Below are 22969 nucleotides of genomic sequence, written 5' to 3'. Positions count from 1 at the left end.
TCTTGGTCGCCTCCTGCTTCTCACCGAGAATAGTTTGGACAGACGACCGGAGACAAAAACAAAACTGAATTCATTCTCACAGATGAACATGTACAAGTCCATACTACTCCCTCCGTTACATGAAACATGTCTTAACTTTGTCCAAATTTAAGTGTATCTAGACACTATATAGTATTAGATACATTCAAATTTAAACAAATATAAGATAAGTTTTATGAAACAGAGGGCGTATGTATTTCAATAATTGACTCAAAATCTGGAGAAACAAAACTCAGTGTACTGTACTGCGCTCAATAGTTGGTTGGTATAAGCTGAGATACTATATCATGACTTCATGAGTACATAAAGAGTCTTTACGGAGGTAAATGTAAAATTTAATATCAACCACAAGCACTCTTAGTAGATCTAGCTACGCATGCAGTGTGGCTACTGGGAATAGCATAACTGATCAGCCTATACGGCAGAATGACACTGGAAGGGCTGATGATGAGCTCAACTATAATCTTCCTGTAAGCATCCAAGATTGATAAGGAGAAGTAATCAGTTCGTAGAAAGGTAAAAAGGATAATGTTCGGAACATTTATATGCAGGAAATCAACAAACAATGTGGCTAACATAGCTCTTTAGGTAGAGTCATTAGTCATATATGTGTATGTACTAAAAAGATCCCTGCAATCAGATAGAGCCGCGAGTTGAGGTGGTGTGTTTGAGGTTGTGTGTTACTATGTACAAAGATGCGGCGATGTATTTAGGTGCTCTAAATAATCTCTAAGCATTAATTAATTAGGTGAAGGGCGGGCCTGGTGCAGCGGTAGAGCCTCACCACCTGTGACCGAGAGGTCCCAAGTTCGAATCGCGGTCTCCTCACATTGCACTTTGTGAGGGTAAGGCTTGCCACTAACACCTTCCCCAGACCCCGCACAGTGCGGGAGCTCTCAGCACTGGGTACGTCCTTTATTAATTAATTTGGTACAACTTAGAGAGCTTATGTAGAATCGGCAATCTGAGAACATGCTAGTAGGCAGGAGATGCATCAAGGTTACATAGAATTTTCACCTTTACATGAGCTTGTAAATGGGCAAATGAATAATTACCTTGTAAACCGGTGAAGCCTGGCAAATGGGTAGTTTTTCCTCAGCTGGATATGTCTATTCGGTTTCCCCATGGTGCCGCCTCGTGCTGGGAAATTGATACGAAAAAAAAAATTGCAACACAATAAATTGAAATATTCTTTATACCTCACAAAATTACAGGAACTATGTTTGTACACTCTTGATTCTGAAATAAAAAAGATTGATTACGTGGATTAGCTATATATGTGTTACAGGAACTATGTTTGTACACTCTTGATTCTGAAATAAAAAAGATTGATTATGTGGATTAGCTATATATGTGTGATTTCACCAAACAACAAAATCGGTAATCACAATTTTAGCTATGTTCAATACCTAGTTTAGATAATAAGTTTATGTTCACAGCTGTTTGCAGGTCGACAACTGGACATGTAATTGGCAGCATATCTCTAGCAATGCTATTATATCGAATCTACCTTTTGGTAGATCTCCTAGCCATGTACACCTGACAACATCAAACTATTTCAACTATAACGAAAAAAAAAACATTCTCACAATATCTTGAAAAAAACATCAAGAAACTAAAACCTTGGATATCCAAATGGGAAGCTACTGTAGCTGACAGGGCACAGAAAAGGTAACCTTCTCCCTAAAGGTTGGTGAGAAAGGTAAGCATAGGATCCTATGGTCGGATGGTCTTAAGCCCCATTACCTGCAACGGAGTGGGACATACAAACACTGATATATATCTACCTCAAATTCTAATCGGCTTGAAATTAAAACAGGTGGTTCATATGTCCCAAAAAGATATTTGGTAAGTTTGTGTGGTTATTCAAAATGAATTGACAAAGGTTAAAGTTGGTTAGTGAGTACAAAAATATTTAGGGTACTCCAATAGTTTTTTTATGGGCACATACACTATTTATATAAGAAATTCCAGTGAAAACAATGTACGGACTAAAGTTCGGCCTACTGAAGTAGCCCCATAAAATCAATTGGTAGATTCATAACTGGAATGAATCTATTAGATATGATGAGATGGGTCGCAGTAGAAATAATGCAAATGGTTGCAGAAAGATTTGAATGGGCTCATATGGGATCTAAATGGATCTGACATTGTGACTACAACGAAGAAACATAGTTGCTAATTAAGGACTTCTTCTAGCAAGCTTATGTTGTAAACCAGACAAAAATGACCAAGTTCCTAACTAATTTAGCTAAGAGCTTGATATATTAGTAATAGCACCTTCTTTAGATACAGTCAATTTTCCATTTATTGGACAACATCCGCAAGCAATAGGAGTCTCGGTAAACAGGTGACTGACTCACTGTGGTATTTTAGCACAATTATCTCCAAATCATCTCCACTCAAAAAATAGAAAATGATAAATAAATGCACCACAATATTTTTAGCAGTTACAAAATGAATGCAACTACATCAAAAGCTTTGTAAACAGAGGAGGCGGCTAATAAGATCAAAAGATGCAAAAAAAATGACTATACATTATACAAATGGCAACCAAGTAGCTAACACACTTTTATTGAACTTCTAGATGGCACGTCAGATAAAAAAAAGTGAAAATAAATGGAAGCATTAATCTTGTTGGCCGAAGGGCTAGAAAAAGAAGAAAACTTTATAATAGTTAAAAGGTGAATAAGCATTAGCGAGAAATAAGAAATGACATGTGAGTACTATTATATATATATATAATGCAATGAAAGAGGTAAAACACAAATGCTCAGTTTCGAAATCACATCACTTTGAACACAGGAAAAAAACTGTTAGCTAGCAATGCTGAATTTTTGGCAAAGAAACATAGAATAGGGAATAGAGCTTGTAGGTATAATCTAGTAGCAAACAACTACACATTACTCCTAATACTTGCTAAAACGTCATCAGGGAAAATCATCTATGCAGGTAAAGAAAATGGAAAAAAATAAAAGTGTACCCCTTATACTCGTGGTATCAATCTGCAGCCACACTATGTATGCTCTTGGCAAGAATATAGATCCAATAAAAAATTACCGGGATGGTTTTATTTGGAAATAAAATGATACAGGCATCAACTCTTGATCAACATCAGCGTTCAGCTCTTATCTTTGTCCCCAAAATCCAATGAGAACAAACCAGACATATCAAAATATAGATTCAAACAATCAGACGCTACTGGAACTCACATCTAAATCACACCACAACTGCAAATCCACTAAAGCATATCGTCATGCATACCTACCTCTGCCTCCTATCAGGCTGAGTAATTCCAGGGAAATAGCATACTATTGATTTGTAATCCAATAACAGTGAAACAAAAATCAAGCTAAGGAGTAAAACCCAGGGTTTGGAAGCAATATCTTGTAACACTGAATTATTAGTTTGAAACATCAATGGACCGCACCATAAAGGGTCATGTTCGTCATCCTTGCAGGTTTGCGGCAGCCGGTCCGAGATTGAGTGGTGGCAGGTCCTGATTCAGCACCACTCCAGGGTGTGGCAGCCGGTCTGAGAGCAAGCGGAGGTGGGTCATGTTCAACACAGCTCCTGGATGGCGCAATCTAGTTCGCGCTGATAAGGATTAGGCAAGGAAACGAAGAAAATAATTGTTGTAAACTGATATAAAGATGACTCTCAGAGACGACTACCTTGGACCTGCCACGGTTTGGTCGAAGGAGACCCTTGTACCACCCTCTACCATATGTGTGCTCGGCAGATACAGTTGCACTTCACCCTCGGACCGGATGTGTAGAGGGCTGTGAGCAATAACGAAATTATGGCATCTACATATGAAAATCTAAAATACCAACATTCCAGCTCTCTCTTTGAATTTCTATGTAGTCAACATTCAACACCATCACTGAACTCACAGTCCAACAAATCAGATTAGAGACTAATATTTATCTAAATTATGGCAATGAAAATTCTAAAATACCATACCAAAAACAGTCCAGCTCTGAAGCTCCCTCTCTGAATTTCTTTGTAATCAAAATGCAGCACCATCACTCAACTCACTGTCCAAGAAATAAGTAGCACATCAGCTAGCAGCACTCCATGTCTCCATCTCCCGATCTCTCTCACTAATCGCTGACTCCACTCAACGTTAGCAGCAAGCAGAAGCACAGTGCTTCTCACAGGCTGTAGCCTTGTTCTGGTAGTGGCAAGTAGCATCAACAAAACCAACGACGTATCCTCTCTCCCCAGCACTTCTCTACACCACACGCCTCTGTTGTTCTGCACCAGATCTCCACATCCCCATGCCTCCTCTGCCCGACCAAGCGCCGCTAGAGCGCCTTCTTCTCCCCCTCAGCGTTATCCATCATTGTGGCTCCTATGATGCCTTGACGTTCGTCGGCCTGTACAACTAAGCGCCGCCTCCACGGCTCCTGACCCCGTGATGGGGGAGAGTAATATACATGCTGATTAAGAACTAATACATGGAAGAGGCACTGGTCTAACAAGTATAGTAACAGCATGCACTTGGAAAGGAAATCCACGGGAATCTTCCTCTGAAGCCAAGAAAGGCACCAATCAAGCAGACTACATATCCTAACAACATGTAGAAATAAATTAAGATAGAGACGGGTACATATATTGAAATAAAATCTCTAATGATTTGATCCAACATAAGAGCAATGAAATAGTAGACAACTAAATCAATTCAAATGGTGCGGTCATTAGAAATTATTTGTGCAGAGACAATGTGAGCCAAGGGCTGACCTTTTTAGATCAAACCAGAGGCTGCCCTCTGCTAGCAAACTGCATATAATTGTTGGCTCTGACTCGCAGAACACCCAGGACGTGAACTCCTGCACCGATAGTCCGACAACCCCTTCCTAGCAGCACCGGAAACCACCCTGCCCCAGACGTCTGCGTCATCCTTCAGGGTGCCGGCAAACACGAGCGCCGACAACACCAGCTGCGAGATGTACGGGAATAGCACGGGATCCACAAACCAACCCCCTCTTTTCATCCCTTCCAAAATCCTCGGGGCCGCACCTCTTTGCGATCTCCCCCGGCGCAAGCTCAGCCGCAACCTTCCCGTTGCCGCCGTCCTCGTCGGGCTGGAACCGCAGGGTGCCCCCGCAACGGTGCAGACCGGGGCAGACACGCGGAGGAGCTGTGCCAGCGGCAGCGAGGCCCGTGCACACGCGCAGCAGGCGTCGAAGGAGGCCGCCGCTAGGGTTCCGAGGTGGGGATGGGCCACGGATTAGGGGAGAACGAAGGAAGGGCAGAGATGAAGGAGAAGCAGGGGAGCGGTGACTTTTTTCTACGACGCCTTCATCGTGGGATGAGACTGACGGATGGGGCCAGATTACACCGGATCCAGTTACAATCTACGTAAAAAGACAACCCACGGTGAAAAAAATCTGTGAAAACAATGGAAACTGACGGCCTTGATCGATTTTAAGAAAGATCCTATGGTCCAAACCGCGTGCGGGAAGAGTGCCCTCAGCAGGCTGGGTATTCAACAGGATTAACTCTTGTAGTAATATATATATATAGCGAGCAGCGTTGTTCTCTCGCTCTCCTATCCTCCCCCCACGGAGACGGAGCACGGGCCATCCCCACCATGGCCTCCGTCGCGCCGGCGGCGCCCCCGCGCCTCGCCCCAGGCCTCTCCCTGTCCGCCGCCGCCGTCCACCACTCCTCCCACTTCCGCCCGCGCCGCCGCCCGTCCCTCGCCCTCCGCCCCTCCGCCATCGCCATCGCCGCGCCCCTCCGATGCTCCTACCGCCGCGCCGTCTCGCCCCGGTCAGCACCTACAATCACCCCCGCCATCTTCCATGGTTCATCATGGCTAACTCCTACACGTGCCTGCCTGCAGGTTGAGGAAGCGGGCGCAAGGGCTCGGCGAGGAGAGGGACGGGTGCCTCTCGTGCTTCCCCAGGACCCGGAGGCGCGGGCGCCCGGGCCTCGCCAGCTTCGCGCCCTGCGCGCTCCCGCACGCCTCGGGCTTATCGCTTCACGGCCGCTGGGGCAGGCCCAAGGTTCGTTCCGTCTCAACTCGTAAATCAGGGAAGCTGTTTCCCTTGTCAATGGATTGCGCGACTGCTGGCAAAAAAAATTCTTCTTTCCTACTTCCGTGCTCTGATTTTGCTAGGTTCTGATAGTTAGCACAACAATTGTGAATTGACCATCAGTTCGTGGCCAATGTTGGGAAAAGCTGTCTTCTTTCTTACTGATTTTCCTAGGTTCTTATGATTAGCACAATAATTGTGAATTGACCATCAGGACAAGTTTAAAACAATTAGTGCTGGGCTTAAATCATTCTACCAAGTAGCATTCTACAAACAAGGGGGCAGTTGCCTGTGGGTGTTTTGAGTATGCAGCAACCTAAATATTCAAGGAACATTGAATTCTCAAGTTAACGAGTGGGTCTTGTACTTGCAAATCAATGATGCAGTTTTGTTATGAGAAAATATATAATCTTTTTAAAAGTTGTACATAGTATATATTGCAGATTCGCAGGGTGTATCATGATCATATCCATCCCTTCACTTGTTCATGTTGAAAACCAGTTAAGTAGTATCATTTTCTGACTTGACTATTTGCTTTTCAGACCAGGCATAGTCACATACTGCGTGCTGCTGGACCTGACGAGCCACATGTTGCAAGCCCAACATGGTCCGAGGCAGCTCTTGATAAGCCTTATCTTGATGAAGCCATCGGAAGTGAGGAGCTTGAAGCTGTCCTGGACACTCCTCTTCCTTCCCATCCAAAGCTAATCCGGGGCCAGTTGAAGAATGGCCTCAGATATCTTATTTTGCCAAACAAAGTTCCAGCTGATAGGTGATGGAACTTCTTTTCACCTCCATCCATATATTACACTTCCATGATTTTCTTTTGCTGAAACGAAACTATCTAGCATATGATTTTCTGCTTCTAGCTGGATTTCCCAGCATAGTGGGGACTTGTGGTTATGAGTATGACATAGGCTGTACTGCCATGGTCATTTCCTTGCAACTGAATTAATATTCAACTCTTTGCACAATCACAACTACAATTTTCCAGTCATCTATCAATTTGTGTGCTTTTTTTAAATTAATTTAATGTTCAAAGATATGTGGCAGAACTATCGGTGAAACCCTTGAATGGTTGAGCTAGTATATTATTTTGATTTGTCTTGATTAGCTAGCATAAAATATGCGTGCTTGTACATGGATAGTTGGATACATCAGCAAACATTGTGGCTTTTCGTGCTCTTCTGTTATCTTGTATTCAATTTTCGTGACATTTGAAGAAGTATATAGATCAAATCCTCTGGGACAAGGTGTTAATTTAAGTTCTTGAACATGAAAAGTGTACCCCAGCACATGGATCCTCAGTAAATATGGAACCATGGTTAATTCATGTCACACAGAAACTTTGGCCAAGTTGGACCAAGCAAAATTACTTTGTTATACATATGGAATATGTGCACTATGGACTTCTAACTATTTGAGTTTGCAGGTTTGAGGCTCACATGGAAGTTCATGTTGGATCAATTGACGAGGAAGAGGATGAGCAGGGAATTGCACATATGATTGAGCATGTTGCATTCCTTGGGAGTAAAAAGCGCGAGAAACTCTTGGGGACAGGTGCAAGGTCTAATGCATATACAGACTTCCACCATACAGTCTTCCATATCCATTCTCCAACTAAAACAAAGGTCCTTATTTTGCTTATTTTCTCAATATCAATTTTGGAATTAGACATTAACTCCTGGTGATTTGTTCGATGCCTTCTTTTGTTTTCTGTTTGCATATTTTATTTGGGTTTCAACTCTAGCCTACCCCAACTTGTTTGGCACTGAAAGGCTTGATTGTTGTTGTTGTTGTTGTTGTTGCATATTTTATTTGACAAGGACTTGCATATAAATCTGGATATGTACCATATACATAACATTTTCTAAAAGAACTGATGGTTCATCTTAGATTTCTTCTCTTGTTTATCTATGATCTGACATATTAGTTTGTCTTCCATGTGGCAGGAATACGGTGAAGCCTTGCTCCCTTCTGTGCTGGATGCTTTGAATGAGGTAAGATATTTACTCAATTGCATTCTTATTTAGGCCACTTTTTAAGAGCATATTCAATTGGTTGGAGGCCCATAGCAATTACAGACTCTTGAACTACCCACTATCACTTTTTGTTGTTGTTACAGCAACACATTCAAACTGCTAGCTAAAATATAGATGCATGCTATTAGTCTGTTTGACAGATCTCTTGACGTTATTACGTAGATGCATAATCAAGTTGTTCACTTTATATTCTCTTCAGATAGCTTTTCATCCAAAGTTTTCTTCATCTCGTGTCGAGAAAGAGAGAAGAGCAATTCTGTCAGAGCTCCAGATGATGAACACAATCGAGTACCGTGTTGATTGTCAGGCAAGTCTTTTTCCCACTGCTACTACTTGAGAAAAATTCCAAGAAGGGATATTATTTTAATATTCCTGGAACAGTGCTGAATCATTTTATATTCCAGGGCACTATCTTTCTGTACTGATTGTGGCTCCTATGCTGCAGTTGTTGCAACATTTACACTCGGAAAACAAATTGAGCAACAGATTTCCAATTGGACTTGAGGAGCAAATACTTAAATGGGATCCTGATAAGATCCGCAAATTCCATGAGAGATGGTATTACCCTGCGAATGCCACTTTATACCTGGTAGGAGAAATTGATGATATTCCCAGAGCAGTGCGGGAGATAGAGGTAATTAGAAACTACATCCTACTAAACATTGTTGTTGATAGATTAGCTGATTCCAGTATGATTAAGTAGCAGGCTTGTTAGTTGACCCATCACAATGCAGGCTGTGTTTGAACATACACTTACTGGAAACGAAGCAGCCCCTATGTCGACTGCAGGTCCGTTTGGGGCCATATCAAGCCTGTTTGCCCCAAAGCTGCCAGGTAGCTTGGCTGCAAGCCTAAGTGGTGACAGATCACCTGCCACAGATAAAATAAAACCTGTAAAAAGGGAAAGACAGGCAGTTAGACCTCCCGTAGAGCATAAATGGTCTCTTCCTGATGTTCATCAAGATGCTAAGCCTCCAGTGATTTTTCAACATGAGTTAATTCAGAGTTTCTCTATCAACATGTTTTGTAAGGTATGGTTTGCTGCTAGTCTTAACACTTAATTTATGTTTTGCACCGTCGTGACTAGTTTACCCACTAAAATGTTAATTCTGATAGTAGTTCATATTATAATAGTTGGTAGATAAAGAGGCCATATCAGCATTGCTGTAATGCATCCACCATGTGGAGCTTTATAGTCCATCTATTTTTGGGTAGTATTGAAAAGACTCATGTTAACAATGGTGCCCTTAATTTGGTCTTTTTTAAAGCTATTTTGATATACTGATGTCTGCAACTAATTTACTGCTTTAGTTCATCTTATAATATTGGTTGATAAAGAAACCATATTGGTATTGCTGTAATGCATCCACCACGTAGAGTTTCATAGTCCATCTATTTTTGGGTAATATTGAAGTCTTATGTTAACATGGTGCCCTTAATATGGTCTTCTTTAAAGATATTTTAATATACCGATTTCTGCAACTAATTTACTTGCTTCTATAAGCGCAGTTCCTTAATCATGCTGCCCATGGCTAACTATTGCTTTCCATTGTTTGACAGATACCCGTCAACCAAGTTCAGACATACAAAGACCTGCGCAGTGTCCTGATGAAACGGATATTTTTATCTGCTCTGCATTTTCGAATCAATACAAGATACAAGGTTTGTGATTTTGAGAAACATTCATGATCTGATGTCCTATGGACACTATTTTCAAATCTTATAGATGTTATTTTCCATTTTTGTTGTTGTATGAGAATCTTGTTTTTTTTTGGTTTGTAACTTTATATCCTTATATAATTAGAGCGCTTCACATTTTCATATTTATGCAAATTGCACATGTTATTTTCTCATTGTTAGGAGCTTTGTGGCTATCAGTCTTGCCATGGTTCACATAAAATGACATTTTATATGTGAAGAGGATTCATATTTGTTTTTGTCTCTTAGCTCAACTATTAGCTACTTAGGATCAGTTAGACTTGATATTGGACTTGAATGCGAGTCAGAATAGCCAGGTTCTCCCAGTGAGGAGTTTGCACATGTTTGCGCACTACATATTTTACAATGGAACTGGTAGTTACATGGCTTCTCCGACTGAGCGAAGTCTCCCTTTTCCTTCTTTGATGCAGAGCTCAAATCCTCCCTTTACATCAGTTGAGCTGGATCACAGCGACTCCGGAAGGGAAGGGTGCACGGTGACTACTCTAACAGTGACAGCTGAACCCCAAAATTGGAGGAGTGCTATCAAAGTTGCTGTTCATGAGGTTTGTGCTTTCATGGCTCAGTTATCCTGTATATATCGTTTTAGCTGGCTGTATTGCGTCATTCGAAGTATGGACCAATTATCTAGATAACATGATCCTCGAACCAGTTCAGTACTAATATATAATTATCTATTGCCAATGTAAGTGTCAACTTGGCACGTACTCCCTCCGTTCTGATTTAGTCTATGTTCTAGGAAAAATGAGACAAACTAGTATTGCATTTATTAGTACTACTTTGATATGTGAACAACCAATCCAAGCTACATTGAAAATTACAACATCCAATAAAGAGAGCAAAACCACCTCGTTTTCTATGTTGTTGACCAAAAGCTAGAATGTAGAGTATTTCAGAACAAATTTTAGGGCTAAAATGTAGACTATCTCAGAACGGAGGGAGTACATGAAGAACTATTGCCCTATTTGGCCACAAGGAATAATTTATGAACATCAATTGTTGAAAAGATCAGATGATAAACAAGGAATGATTTATGAACATCAATTGTTAAAAAGATTAGATGATAAGGAACTGAACAGAAGATATTACAGCAAGATTGTCCTAGCATGAGCCCTTCCTATGTCAAGCCTAGCCTGGTCTGAACTGTCTAGCCTCTACTATTCCAGTCTAATATGGCATCTAAGCTCGAATCTAGGCCATGGTTTTGAAGGCGTCGCTTAGGCGTCCAAGCGCTCCCTCCCCTGCCTTGAAAAAAACGGCCGCTTTAGGCGTCAGAGCCCCCCGCGCCTTCGCTCTAAGACGCCTTAACGCCTTCAAAACCATGATCTAGTCCAATCCAGCCCCAGTGTGAGCTAGAACAAACCCTAGCTGATTCAGGTTTGACATTAACCTAGGTCAAATCCAGGCCAAGCTTGAACTCTAGCCAACTAGCAGGTTCATTGCAACTTTGCAAGTGTTCAATTCCTGTTTACCAACTTTTCCTTATGTTGTTTTAGGTTCGAAGACTCAAAGAGTTTGGTGTCACAATGGGAGAAATGACCCGTTATATGGATGCACTAATAAAAGATAGTGAGCAGCTCGCTATGATGATTGATAGTGTTCCCTCGGTTGACAACTTGGACTTCATTATGGAGAGTGATGCACTTGGCCATACTGTCATGGATCAGTTGCAGGGACATGAAAGTTTGCTTGCAGTTGCAGAAACTGTCACGCTTGAAGAGGTACTACATCATGTCATTATCATTTCTCTTGCAAAGGCCATACTCAAAATAAATGACATCATTGCATTTTACCTTCTGCTAGTTTTTAATGACATTGTAATAAATACATTTTACCATATGCAGGTTAACACTGTTGGCGCAGAAGTACTTGAATTTATTTCCGACTTTGGAAAACCCAATGCACCACTTCCTGCTGCTATTGTGGCCTGTGTACCAAGAAAGGTCCATATTGATGGAGTAGGCGAAAGTGATTTTGAGATACATCCAGAAGAGATAACTGAGTCCATGAAGGCGGGTCTTGAAGAACCCATTTACCCGGAGCCTGAGGTATGTTGGTTATTTTTGATGTCTTTTTCGTGTTATAAAACTATACTAACCTGGCTTAGCAAGGTTCATGCTTGAATTTGTTTTCGTGCCACTGTGAAAACCGTAAAGCGGCATTTTATTGATTGTTGTTGTGCTGTTGCAGCTTGAGGTGCCAAAGGAATTGATTACTCAATCAGAACTTGAAGACTTGAAATTGCAACACCAACCATCATTTGCCCCTTTCGGTAAAGAGCAGGACGTGGTGAAAGTATTTGACAGTGAAACTGGTATAACACAGCGCCGCCTTTCCAATGGAATTTCTGTCAACTACAAGGTACTTAGTCAACTGAAACCTTAGGGTATTTTTTAAAGACAAAATAATCATCTTCACTTCAGTAGCCATTCTGGATAGTTTAGCTTTTCTTTCATGTTTCATACTAAAAACTTAATAATTATTGATGACAGATCACACAAAATGAGGCAAGGGTTGGTGTTATGCGCCTGATAGTAGGTGGTGGGAGAGCCACCGAAGATTCTGAGTCAAAGGGATCTGTTATTGTTGGTGTACGTACTTTGAGTGAAGGTGGCTGTGTTGGTAACTTCTCAAGGGAACAGGTATCTTCCACATTCTATGATCAACATTTAAAACATACACGTATTGCAAGATTACACTGTCTATTCTGCTAATGTAGTTCTAGCCCCAAATTCTTGTTCATTAAAAAAAATTACTACTCCCTCTGGCCCCAATTACTTGTTGCATCCCATATACAATCAAGCATGCAGTTGAACTGCAGTTAATTGGGGCCAGAGGGAGTAATAAATTTGAAGTTACTGTTGTTTTTACTAATTGCATACACCATTTCACTTTATCCTTCCAATTCATTCCCACTGGCCCCTGTATTAGTATGTGTAATCCACCAGTGATGTTCACATATCGTCTGCATATTGTATTATTAACTAATGCTGATAATTGTTTAACATTTCACACGATCTGCATATGATTTTTATTTCAGGTTGAACTTTTCTGTGTGAACAATCTCATAAATTGCTCGCTGGAATCCAACGAGGAGTTCATCTTTATGGAATTTAGGTTTGCCTTAAGAGATAATGGCATGCGTGCTGCTTTCCAACTCCTGCATATGGTCCTCGAGGTGTGGCTTTTCAGCTTACGAACATACTCACCTGTCTCACCATAGGAAAAACTCTCTGAAACATGAGGTTGCATTTACACAATTTACTTCTTTGTGTTACAGCATAATGTGTGGCTAGAAGATGCGTTTGATAGAGCAGCTCAGTTATATTTGTCTTACTACCGCTCTATCCCCAAAAGTTTGGAGCGTGCCACGGCTCACAAGCTTATGGTAGCCATGTTGAACCATGATGAAAGGTTTGTAGAGCCATCTCCACATTCATTGCAAAAGCTGACTCTTCAGTCAGTTAAAGAAGCCGTCATGAACCAATTCGTGGGTAGCAACATGGAGGTTTGTTGAATAGTTTGTCATTTCTGAGTTTCCGTTCTCTAAACCTCGTTCTAACATTTCTTCTTAACTTTGTTCAAGTTTAATGTTGATTTTTTTTACAGGTCAGCGTAGTTGGTGATTTCACAGAAGAAGAGGTAGAATCTTGTGTTCTCGATTATCTCGGGACTGTGAGGGCCGCAAATTCTTCAAACACCAAGGAACATATTGAGAAGATCTCATTCTTGCCGTTTCCATCGGATCTGCATTCCCAGCAAGTATGCCTTCATTACCATCTTTTGCATATTCATGGCTTGTGTAAAGCAAAGAAGCAATGGGATAGTTATATTACAATCCTCATGCTGAAGCATTTTGGGGAAAAAGACACATGGACATTTTGATACTTTCCTGAAAATTTTGAGTCTGAAAGCTCAGATTGTTCTGTCGTCCATAATCTAGACATAATTTGGCTGCGGATTCTTCTTTGCCAGGTATACATAAAGGATACAGATGAGAGAGCTTGTGCGTACATTGCTGGCCCGGCACCTAATCGATGGGGGTTTGCTACTGAAGGAAAGGACCTCTTTAATGTAATTCGAAGTTCTAGCGCAAATGGTAATTCTAACTTAATACTCTGTGCTGTGTGCTGCACTCTCACATGAGTCCCATGTCCGACTCCATTGCAGTTTATATTAACATATTTTGAGTTAGACATGATTTTATTTCTATTTGAGGAATTCCTACACATCATCTATCAATGACCTTGTGTAGTAGTGTATGAACACGTGGACTGATATTTGTCCTACTACCGCAGCAGAAATCTCTGAACCAGCAAACTCTGATCTAATGGAGAAGACACATATTAATGTTCGCAACCATCCTCTTTTCTTTGGTATCACTTTGAGTTTGCTGGCTGAAATTATTAATTCCAGGTAAAGAATTTCTGTACATTCTTTTCTTTTTTTACTATACATCATTGTAAAGCTCTATCATGCAATATATTCTACTCCGCTGCTAATACTATAGAGTGCATGGTGTATTTACTGTGCCGTGGTACCTTTGGATAACTAGGTTACAAGTGGTTTGCTTCTGCAAAAATCTTGATGATGCCCCTATTTATTCATTTTACACTATTAAAGCAATATACTTCGTTACACATCTTACTAATGTTCCACGCCTCGTTATTCTTGACTAAAAGAATCTCAGTTTTCACTTTACACTATTAAACAAGATACTTCATGATTTTCAGGACATTGCATATTTTTGTTGGTCTTTACCTAATAGGACTAACGTGATGAGATGCACCTTTTTCTCTCAGGCTATTCACAACAGTACGAGATTCCATGGGATTAACCTATGATGTTTCTTTTGAATTAAATCTTTTTGACAAACTGGAGCTGGGTTGGTATGTGATCGCGGTAACTTCAACCCCGAGCAAGGTATTTAAGTTGTGATCTTGAGCTTGTTGTTCTGTGCTCTTCCGCTGCTAATACTATCGTTTTGTGATCTTTGATGCCAGGTCCATAAAGCTGTGGATGCATGCAAAGGTGTTCTCAGAGGTTTACATAGTAACAAAATTGTTGAAAGAGAGCTGGACCGGGTTAGTCAATTTTTCTTTATATTTTGCATTATGTGCTTTAATATTACTATTATACCGGCTAGTATGCAAATAATACTGCCATCCTTTTTAATCATGACAGTTAGTTTAGTTTAAGAAAACCGTGCATTTTGAAGTATTGCACATCTTGTTTAAAGTTCATGCACTTAAGCTGAATACGCATCTTTGGAAAAAATTATGTCCTTGTCGATTGAATACCAAGCTCAAAGCTTTAAGCATAACTGTACTGTTCTAATGTGTACACTTGACTATTGGACATTATGTAGCATCATCATTTTCTACTTGTTAATTTGGTAAGCATTTTTCTTGTGTTTAGGCAAAGAGAACATTGCTGATGAAACACGAGGCTGAGACAAAGACAAATGCTTATTGGCTTGGTCTGCTAGCCCATCTGCAGTCCTCTTCCGTGCCTAGGAAGGTAAATTCTATATATGTGTGTTACTAGTACAATACCTGTGCTTCGCCACGGAACCACCAATAACATTATAATGAAGGAACTGTTGATGGGGGAGATGAGGAGGTAGGGTGGGAATTGCAATTCTGTGCATTCTTACTTTCTCTGCCCGTAATTTGAGCCAAGCCACCCGATACATCCACCGAGATACACAATAATAAAGCAGCTATTTATCATCGGCATGATCTGCATCAAATTCAATGCTAGTGCAGCAACTCCTTTGTACTCCACCGTCTTCTTCAACGGACCACTTATTGGATAATTAAAATCACACAGTATATATATAATTAAAATCACACAGAAATTTGACTGAAATTTGACTTCCACCGTCTTCTCCAGTGTACTCCTATGGGCCCAAAATAAAGTTATTGAGGTTGTAAACAAACATGAAAGAATTACTCACAACAGTGTACTCAGGAGTGAAGTTTTGTACTTGTTAAAAAAATTGTGCGCTAGCCTTGCTCTGTATTTTTGTCCGTGCTCTAGAAGTCTAGCTTGCTCTATATTCAAGGAAACGCAGGCCCAATCGTCTGCTGATAGCTTGCCACTGCTCCGATGCCGCTGCTCGTCGGTTTGTACTCTGTAATCGCCCCCTCCCAAATTTTTGTGTACTCTCTGCAGCCCCATCCCTTATCACCGTCGCATGTGTGCATACAAAGCGGGATGCGGAATAAGCTAATCGGATCAGAAAATATAACTGAACAACCATATTGCTTCACCTCAAGTAGTCTCCGTCTCAACCATGGATGTCGTTACCGGAATTAGAGGTTGCAGAACCATGGCCATCAAAGTATTGATCGAGGCTGCCTGTGTTGATAACACAGCAGCCTGAAACGCACCGCTGGCAAGGTGGGGTCGAGGCCGGTGAAAGTCGTCCCACCTCCGTCACCATTACCCCACGACAACATGAACCTATCCTAAAGCTTGAAGTCGGTCTCGGCTTTCACGGAAACCCCGCTGGCGGCCTCCGAGCCCGAGCTCTAGCTACAGCAGAAAATTGTGCCCCGTGTATCTTCTTTCCTCCATGACTCGGACGACTACGCTATGCACAAGGACACACCAAGAACAAAGATGCAGGCAGCGGTGGAGTCCAGAATCACAGCGAGGCCAGCCAGCCTCTTGCTTGCCCTTGAGGATGGTGACGAGCTGACCGATCAACTTCCTTTCCTGGCCAGACGGAGGGGAGTACACGCCTGAGTCCGGCGCCCCCTACGTCCCACAACACCGCATGTCGCCAGCAAACCATCCGTCAACAGAGCACACCTCGTCCCACCTCGTCCCCAAGTCCTCTGACCTGATCCAGAACTGGTCGTGGTCCAGTTCGTCAACGCTGCAACGCATCTAGCCACCGTCCTCCTGCAACACATCTAGCCGCCCTCCCGTGTTATGTTTCTAGCACAGCTCACCGGCGAACCTGTGGCCGGGTAACGTGGGTTGGTGACGCTTTTAAGAGGCCGGTCAGCAACGGAGTTAGAAGCATACACGAAGGAAGAGTAGGGAATTCGACTATGACACGGATCCCTCCGGAATTTTATTCGTACAAAACGTTTTCTTAACGGTTTTTTTGATGGACGAAAATTTGTTCCGGTTTTTTTTGACCTACCAACACCACCGATCCGTAACTTATTAGTAGAGATAAGCGCGCATACTCTGTAGAAAATCGGAAAAGGAAATGGACTTCGGTTGCCAGGGCACTTCGGTTGCCTTGTTCTTGTCACACTTTACTATCGTTAAGACTGCATAGGTACTCCGGCTAGATTTTCTTCATGAAAGTTTTGTAGACAAACTTCTTGAAGCATCCATACCTGGGACCATCATCCTGGTGACAGTTATTCTCAGAAACTTCTGGGTTGAGAAGTTTGTTGATATAGCAAAAAAATCCTAGGGGTTGTCGTATGAGCAGCAGATGAAAAATAAATGAAAATTTTATTCTATGTATACTCCACCAGGCTCAGGCTGCAATTATAACTACTTCATCCGTTCCAAATTAGTTGTTGCAGCTTTGGTCTAGGCACACATGTATCTAGACGCATTTCAATGTGTAGGGTCGCTTATTTTGGAAGAAAAGCTGTAACCAATTTGGAAAGGAGGGAGTATATGATTTGGTTGACACTTGGTACTTGGGAGCTTGGGACCATCTGAGCTTACCATGCTGTAGCATTCAGTTGGTTAATCAAGTAATTTACTGAATTAAGTACATCTAAACCTTGTGCTTTTCTGATTTTGTACCCACGCTTCTGGAGGGCCTTAATTGAATGGAAACTGTAAATACATATATGAAATAATACTGATATGGCTAGGACCGGTCTATTTGGGTTCTAGGGCTGTACAAAAAATTTAAACAGCAGTCAGCGTATTGTACCTTCTAATGTATGATCACATGTTAAATCTCTATAAATTGTATTTTACCCATTTATCAGTTATTGGAATTCAACCCACATCTTATTCTTCATTAGTATTTTTGGACTATTATTTTGCGCATTTTTGTTATTTTCTCTTCCTGTGTTGTATCACTGTCTAACTGTAGTTCATTTGTTCCAATTACATGCAGGATATATCCTGTATTAAGGAAATGACGACCCTATATGAAAGTGCCACAATTGAGGACTTGTATCTCGCATATGAGCACTTGAAAGTTGATGATTCATCTTTATTTTCCTGCATCGGGATCGCTGGTGCCGAGTCTGGTGAAGACATGAATGGTACGGGACCAGAATATTAAGTGCTCGTGATGAAAATTATTACATAAGTATCTCAGTATATTGTTAATTTGAAATTTAATGTGTGTGCTGATCAGCACTCGCAATATGGTGTAGATGTATTTTTTTAATCAAATTTCGCAGTTTTATCCAATTTTTCTTTATTTATTTGTTATGTTGGCAGATGATGAGCCTAATATGGGGGTTCCTGGTATGGTTCCCATTGGCGGCCGGGGTCTATCAACCATGACCAGACCAACCACATGAGTAGTACACTTTTTCACACCCCAACTTTCTCAAGGTATCTTAGAATTTTTGGACAAAAGTGTGCTATATTAAGTGCTCTACATTCAATACTTTTCCAATCGTGCAGATTTCTGTTCTAATTCAGTTAAACCCACACCACAGGCATCAACCTAGCTCCTGAAGAGAGGATCTGTATGTGACCCTGTGGAGACTACATATGATGATTTTATAAGTACTCCCTATACCCATCAATGCATTTGGTCAAGCCAATTGGTATTCCTTGAGCAATTGCAACAGAAAGCTCTGATTGTTGCATTTTCTAGAAAATAGATATGAATGTTCCCAAGGAACTTGAAAGCCTTCCCTGGAAGGCCATTTTCAGATGTATAGTAAAGACCGATTTGATTCATGCACATTCCCGTTGTTGTAACTAGTAGTATTCTTCAGGTCATTGCAGAAGATAGAGTGACCATAGGATCGATGATAAGTTACTGAGCAACGGCAAAGTAGCATAGAGCATCTGTAACACAATAGTAATAATATCATACGCTGGTAACATTCTGTTATCTTTGTCTGATAGTGTGAACTTGCTAATGAAATGGATACAATTTTGCTGAGAATGTTGGATTGAATTGCAAGCAATGACTTGATGAATACAGGAGAGAGCTGCTTCATACTGTGTATAAATGAAGCCCGTATATGTCTTTTAGAGCAGCCAGAGAATTTTTGAGGGGGAGGGTTCATATTCATGATACTCCTTGTCCAAAATGAATAAAGTTCTGAGGCATGAACATACCATGCATTTAAGTTTTAGGCATGGACAGTCTTTTGATCTCCAAAGGATGGCATAACAAGTCGTCGTGGCCCATTTGATATGCCACAAACCCCCAAAACAAATCCCGTTTCAAGAAATGGCACTAAATTAACAGCAGAAGAAAGAACAACCAATACAGCCCAAGGTCTAACAAATAGATCGATCAGCAGTTCAGGAGAATATCATGTGCTGAGTACGATTTGCTATCACCTTTGCCAACAAAAGCAACTTTTGGTTTACATATGAACCTCTTATTTCCCACATGACACAGTTGGTTCATGATGCTAGGAATATTCTAATGACATCAAGCTGGAATCTTCCCGGTAAATACATACCAAATTTCGAACTGTTCATTGTCAGCAAGGTCCTCTACATCATTTCCTATGAAAATCGAGCTTCATTATTGCAAAACCGAACAAGAAGGCAAAGAGCAGCCCAAAGGCCACAACAACTGCGCCAACTGCCATCAACGAGTTGTGCTTGAAGCCGAAGTAGTCACTGACAAATCTTGCCACGGTAGTGGTGGTGACACCATCATACAACGGATCATCAATATCACCATACTGTGACACAACCATCCCATACAAACTCCATGCAACAGGGCACATCCAATAGTACCATCTCCACCAGATAGGAATTTTCTGGATGCACGTAATGTGCAAATACAACATATTAGACATTTAAATCTGAAAATCTTACGTTTCAGGTTAATCATCGAAAAAGCATGGAGAAAGGAGAGTTAACTCACAGTTCTGGGGATCACAAACCCGGAGAAGAGATTCCATATGGCATAGCACGAAGCGGATACAACGGATGCTATGGTGTGGTTCTCTGTCAACCCGACTGCCATCATACCATAGAATATGAAGTAGAGCAACGTAAAGTAAATCAAAAAGAGATACCAGAAGAATTTAGGTACTGTCCACTCGAATCCGATCATAGGATACACTATTACCGCATATATGCCAGACTGAACCAATGTGTACGGGATCTCAATGGCGACCTACAAGTGAGAAAACAACTGATTGGTCCAGCAGTACTAGCTTCCAAATTACTGGGCATTTCAGGCAGTAGAAAAAAGCTTAGCCTGCCAATGCATCAAAGGTCCAAAGTTCGTAGAAGCACCTGTCCAAATGCATATGGGAAAGCTGAGTACAATCCGGCTGCTCTTTCACGGTAAAAGGTAGTCCGCTCAACAGCCACCACTGGTTGAACTGATGCTGAATTGAGCACGCCTATGGTTAGAACAGAAGCATACATTGAGCCCATTGCATTGAACAAGTCTTGTGGTTTCTCTCTGAATCAAAAGGCACTACATAATGAATCACTTTGAAAGTGACACGAGGATCGTGTCATCATTGATATTTATAAGAATGCGGAGGAAGTACCTTTTGGTGCCAAGATCCCAGAATATGGTGCCAAAGAGTAGAGCTATAATCGTTGTCGAGAAAAAACGGACAACATTATACTGGGGATTCCTCCAGTATGACAAGTTCCGCTTCCAGAGGCATGCCAAGCATTGTGTGAAGAAAGACCTTGAATGCTTGGTAGGAAAGTAGAGGGCGTCCAAACCAGATGGTGGAGTACTCAGCTCATCTATCAAGGCTTTGTTCCTCCTATGCAATGTAAACATAAAATTACTGTTGGTATTACAACAAGTAGTGCCTTTCAGATAGTTTCAGTTGGCTAATCAATGTTGATCAGATCGCTTCATTTGCTTGTGATTTTGATTATTTATCTACTACTAGGAGCAACCAGGAGAGAAGAAAGGGATGGCCATATTAATTAGTAGGAAGTAGGTTACTCACTGGTAGAGTTTAGATTTCTTGTATATGCCACTGAAATCAATGCCCAATAGCCGTTCTTGTGATACTGTCGTCACTTCCAGCATCCATGTTGCTGGATTGTAAAACAAGCCTTTATTTTAGTGACTCCTTCAATTGCCTGAATAGAAACAAACCGCATGAGCTACAGAAATAAGGTGAAGAACATTTGAATTATCATATTTGTAAAATATATCACAGTACCTCGAAATACTCCATCAGTTTTGAAGAATGGTGTCCTAATGGACCTACATAGATCTCTTCTCCACCTTGCTTCATCAGAAAAAGCTGTGTGAATAGAATAAAAAAATTCAGGATTCGTAAAATCACAATCAGAAACAGAATTAATTGCCAGTAATAGTATTCATCTCTTGAAGTTGACGATTCATCCCCTCATTTCCTCTATATCGTAAACCCCCAGTCCCTCCCGAATCCTTTTCAAAAGTTCCCCTCGTTTCCTCTTGAAGTTGACGATTCATCCCCTCTTTTCCTCTATATCATAAACCCCCACAGTCCCTCCTGAATCCTTTTTAAAAGTTTGTACCACTTGCTAGGTCAATTGGACTCCACCTATTTTTTTCAGAGGCAACCCCCTATTCTTAGTTTAAAAGGAAAATATTTAATATTAACCAAGGTTGATGTGGCCCACATTGTGTCTACAAAGGAATGAGTCTATCTAAAAGAACTTTCTAATATTGTGAGGTAATAACTTATTCACCTCGTCAAAAGATTCAAATATGTCAATGCTAGGCTGATGAATTGTGCAGACAACAGTTCGACCAGTATCAACAGTGTTTCTTATTGTCCTCATGACAATGGCTGCTGCCCGGGCACCAAGTCCTGATGTTGGTTCGTCCATAAAAATGATTGAAGGGTTTGCAACAAGCTCCACAGAGATTGTCAACCTTTTCCTCTGCTCGGTTGACAGACCGTTCACTCCAGGCAGTCCAACCAAAGCATCCCTCATCGTCGTGAGCTCCACGAGTGCCATGACCTCCTCAATGAACATCTGCACTCACAAGTCACAACATTTCAGCAAACAAACAACGTGAAGTTTTGACATAACCTACTTAACTGACCTTTCTTGTGTTTGAGTCCACATCCCGTGGAAGTCGGAGCCACGCCGAAAACAATAGTGAGTCATACACTGTCACATGTGGAGAGTGGATATCAGTTTGCTCACAGTACCCTGAAATGCGTGCAAATGTCTTCTGCTTCTTAAGATAGCCAGAAAGGCTGATGCTTCCCTTGATGAATCCACTGGTCTTTCTTCCAGCCAACACATCCATCAAAGTTGTCTTTCCAGCACCACTAATACCCATCAGTGTGGTCAGTACTCCTGGTCTAAAATACCCACTGACACCCCTTAGGATCTCCAACCGTTCGTGCAATACTCCTACTTTCATTTCCTGAAGTTTTGCATCAAGATCACGAGCTTATAATGAATAATGACAGTGCAACTAGTCCTAACTTTGTAAATTCATTACTTAACAACTTACCCTTGGGATCTCAACGGAGTAGTGTATATCGTCAAAAGCAAGCGAGAGTGGAACGAAGGGGAGAATCATTCCCCTTTGTGCGGGCATAGAATCGGGATCAAAAATAGATGACCATGTTTCACTATGGCAGCCAGTTGCCTGATGAGCACTGCCAGATGTCAAGCAAGTGTTGCCGGGTCCCTTCCCTATAAACAGCACATCTACAACACTGCCAGTCGAATTTGCTTTTTTCTCCCTCAGCGCCTCTTCTGATACTGATGGATAGGAGTGACCAATTGCTGTAAAAAAATGAGAAATCTTCTCAGGAGAGGTGTGGGGCAGGTTTCTTTTAGATCAGGTGTGGGGCTAGTTGGTGGAAGGGATGTGTTTATCTGTGAAGGTTTAGTTGGTTTCTTTTTCCGTTGGCAACCAGTGTAATAGTATATCTGCATCTACTGCAAATTTGGCGATGACCAAAGTTTCAGTCACTTAGTAACTAACAATTG

The 22969-nt window shown here is 41.4% G+C and overlaps 2 protein-coding genes and 1 pseudogene across 12 annotated transcripts; 1 reads left to right on the top strand and 2 right to left on the bottom strand.

The window, feature by feature from the left end:
* Positions 1-257: 257 nt before the first annotated feature.
* Positions 258-5553, bottom strand: LOC127305466 (uncharacterized). Of its 10 annotated transcripts, none has more exons than XR_007853965.1 (6): positions 4786-5553; positions 4006-4614; positions 3714-3821; positions 3470-3636; positions 1095-1179; positions 258-507 (listed from the first exon to the last, which is right to left on the bottom strand). XR_007853965.1 is itself a non-coding variant. In XM_051335881.1 (6 exons), the coding sequence occupies exons 3-6, from the start codon at positions 3764-3766 to the stop codon at positions 381-383; spliced, it is 369 nt and encodes a 122-aa protein (XP_051191841.1). In that variant the 5' UTR covers positions 3767-3821; positions 4006-4614; positions 4786-5553; the 3' UTR covers positions 258-380. The 10 variants fall into 10 exon arrangements, 3 of the variants coding, with proteins under 3 accessions (XP_051191841.1, XP_051191843.1, XP_051191842.1); XR_007853961.1 differs by having other exon boundaries at positions 3470-3626; XM_051335881.1 differs by having other exon boundaries at positions 3470-3573.
* A 27-nt stretch (positions 5554-5580) lies between these two features.
* On the top strand, positions 5581-18968 carry LOC127305463 (stromal processing peptidase, chloroplastic). Of its 2 annotated transcripts, none has more exons than XM_051335878.2 (25): positions 5581-5820; positions 5894-6056; positions 6629-6858; positions 7519-7717; positions 8039-8086; positions 8328-8435; positions 8574-8762; positions 8863-9159; positions 9689-9790; positions 10258-10392; positions 11344-11568; positions 11692-11895; positions 12038-12208; positions 12340-12489; positions 12888-13025; positions 13128-13355; positions 13457-13609; positions 13823-13946; positions 14149-14263; positions 14650-14770; positions 14851-14931; positions 15266-15367; positions 17955-18105; positions 18287-18403; positions 18511-18968. In XM_051335878.2, exons 1-24 carry the CDS (start codon positions 5639-5641, stop codon positions 18367-18369), a joined length of 3699 nt encoding a protein of 1232 aa, XP_051191838.1. In that variant the 5' UTR covers positions 5581-5638; the 3' UTR covers positions 18370-18403; positions 18511-18968. The 2 variants fall into 2 exon arrangements, with proteins under 2 accessions (XP_051191838.1, XP_071677356.1); XM_071821255.1 differs by having other exon boundaries at positions 14146-14263.
* Positions 18969-19466: 498 nt separating this feature from the next.
* Positions 19467-22715, bottom strand: LOC127305464 (ABC transporter G family member 36-like; annotated as a pseudogene).
* Between the last annotated feature and the right edge of the window lie 254 nt (positions 22716-22969).

Source organism: Lolium perenne, chromosome 6, assembly GCF_019359855.2.
Source record: "Lolium perenne isolate Kyuss_39 chromosome 6, Kyuss_2.0, whole genome shotgun sequence".
Taxonomy (NCBI): Eukaryota; Viridiplantae; Streptophyta; class Magnoliopsida; order Poales; family Poaceae; genus Lolium; species Lolium perenne.
Note: the sequence above shows the minus strand (reverse complement) of the source record. Positions and strands in the feature narration are given on the sequence as shown.

Bases quoted from the DNA above. Each gene is read 5' to 3' on its own strand.
- LOC127305466 (XM_051335881.1), bottom strand. From the start codon at position 3,766: ATGGTAGAGGGTGGTACAAGGGTCTCCTTCGACCAAACCGTGGCAGGT. The intron at 1,180-3,469 runs GTGCGGTCCATT...TCAATTTCCCAG, and splicing joins GACGAACATGACCCTTTATG to CACGAGGCGGCACCATGGGG. The intron at 508-1,094 runs GTAATTATTCAT...GGATGCTTACAG, and splicing joins AGGCTTCACCGGTTTACAAG to GAAGATTATAGTTGAGCTCA.
- LOC127305463 (XM_071821255.1), top strand. From the start codon at position 5,639: ATGGCCTCCGTCGCGCCGGCGGCGCCCCCGCGCCTCGCCCCAGGCCTC. The intron at 11,569-11,691 runs GTACTACATCAT...TACCATATGCAG, and splicing joins AAACTGTCACGCTTGAAGAG to GTTAACACTGTTGGCGCAGA. The intron at 14,932-15,265 runs GTTAGTCAATTT...TCTTGTGTTTAG, and splicing joins TTGAAAGAGAGCTGGACCGG to GCAAAGAGAACATTGCTGAT.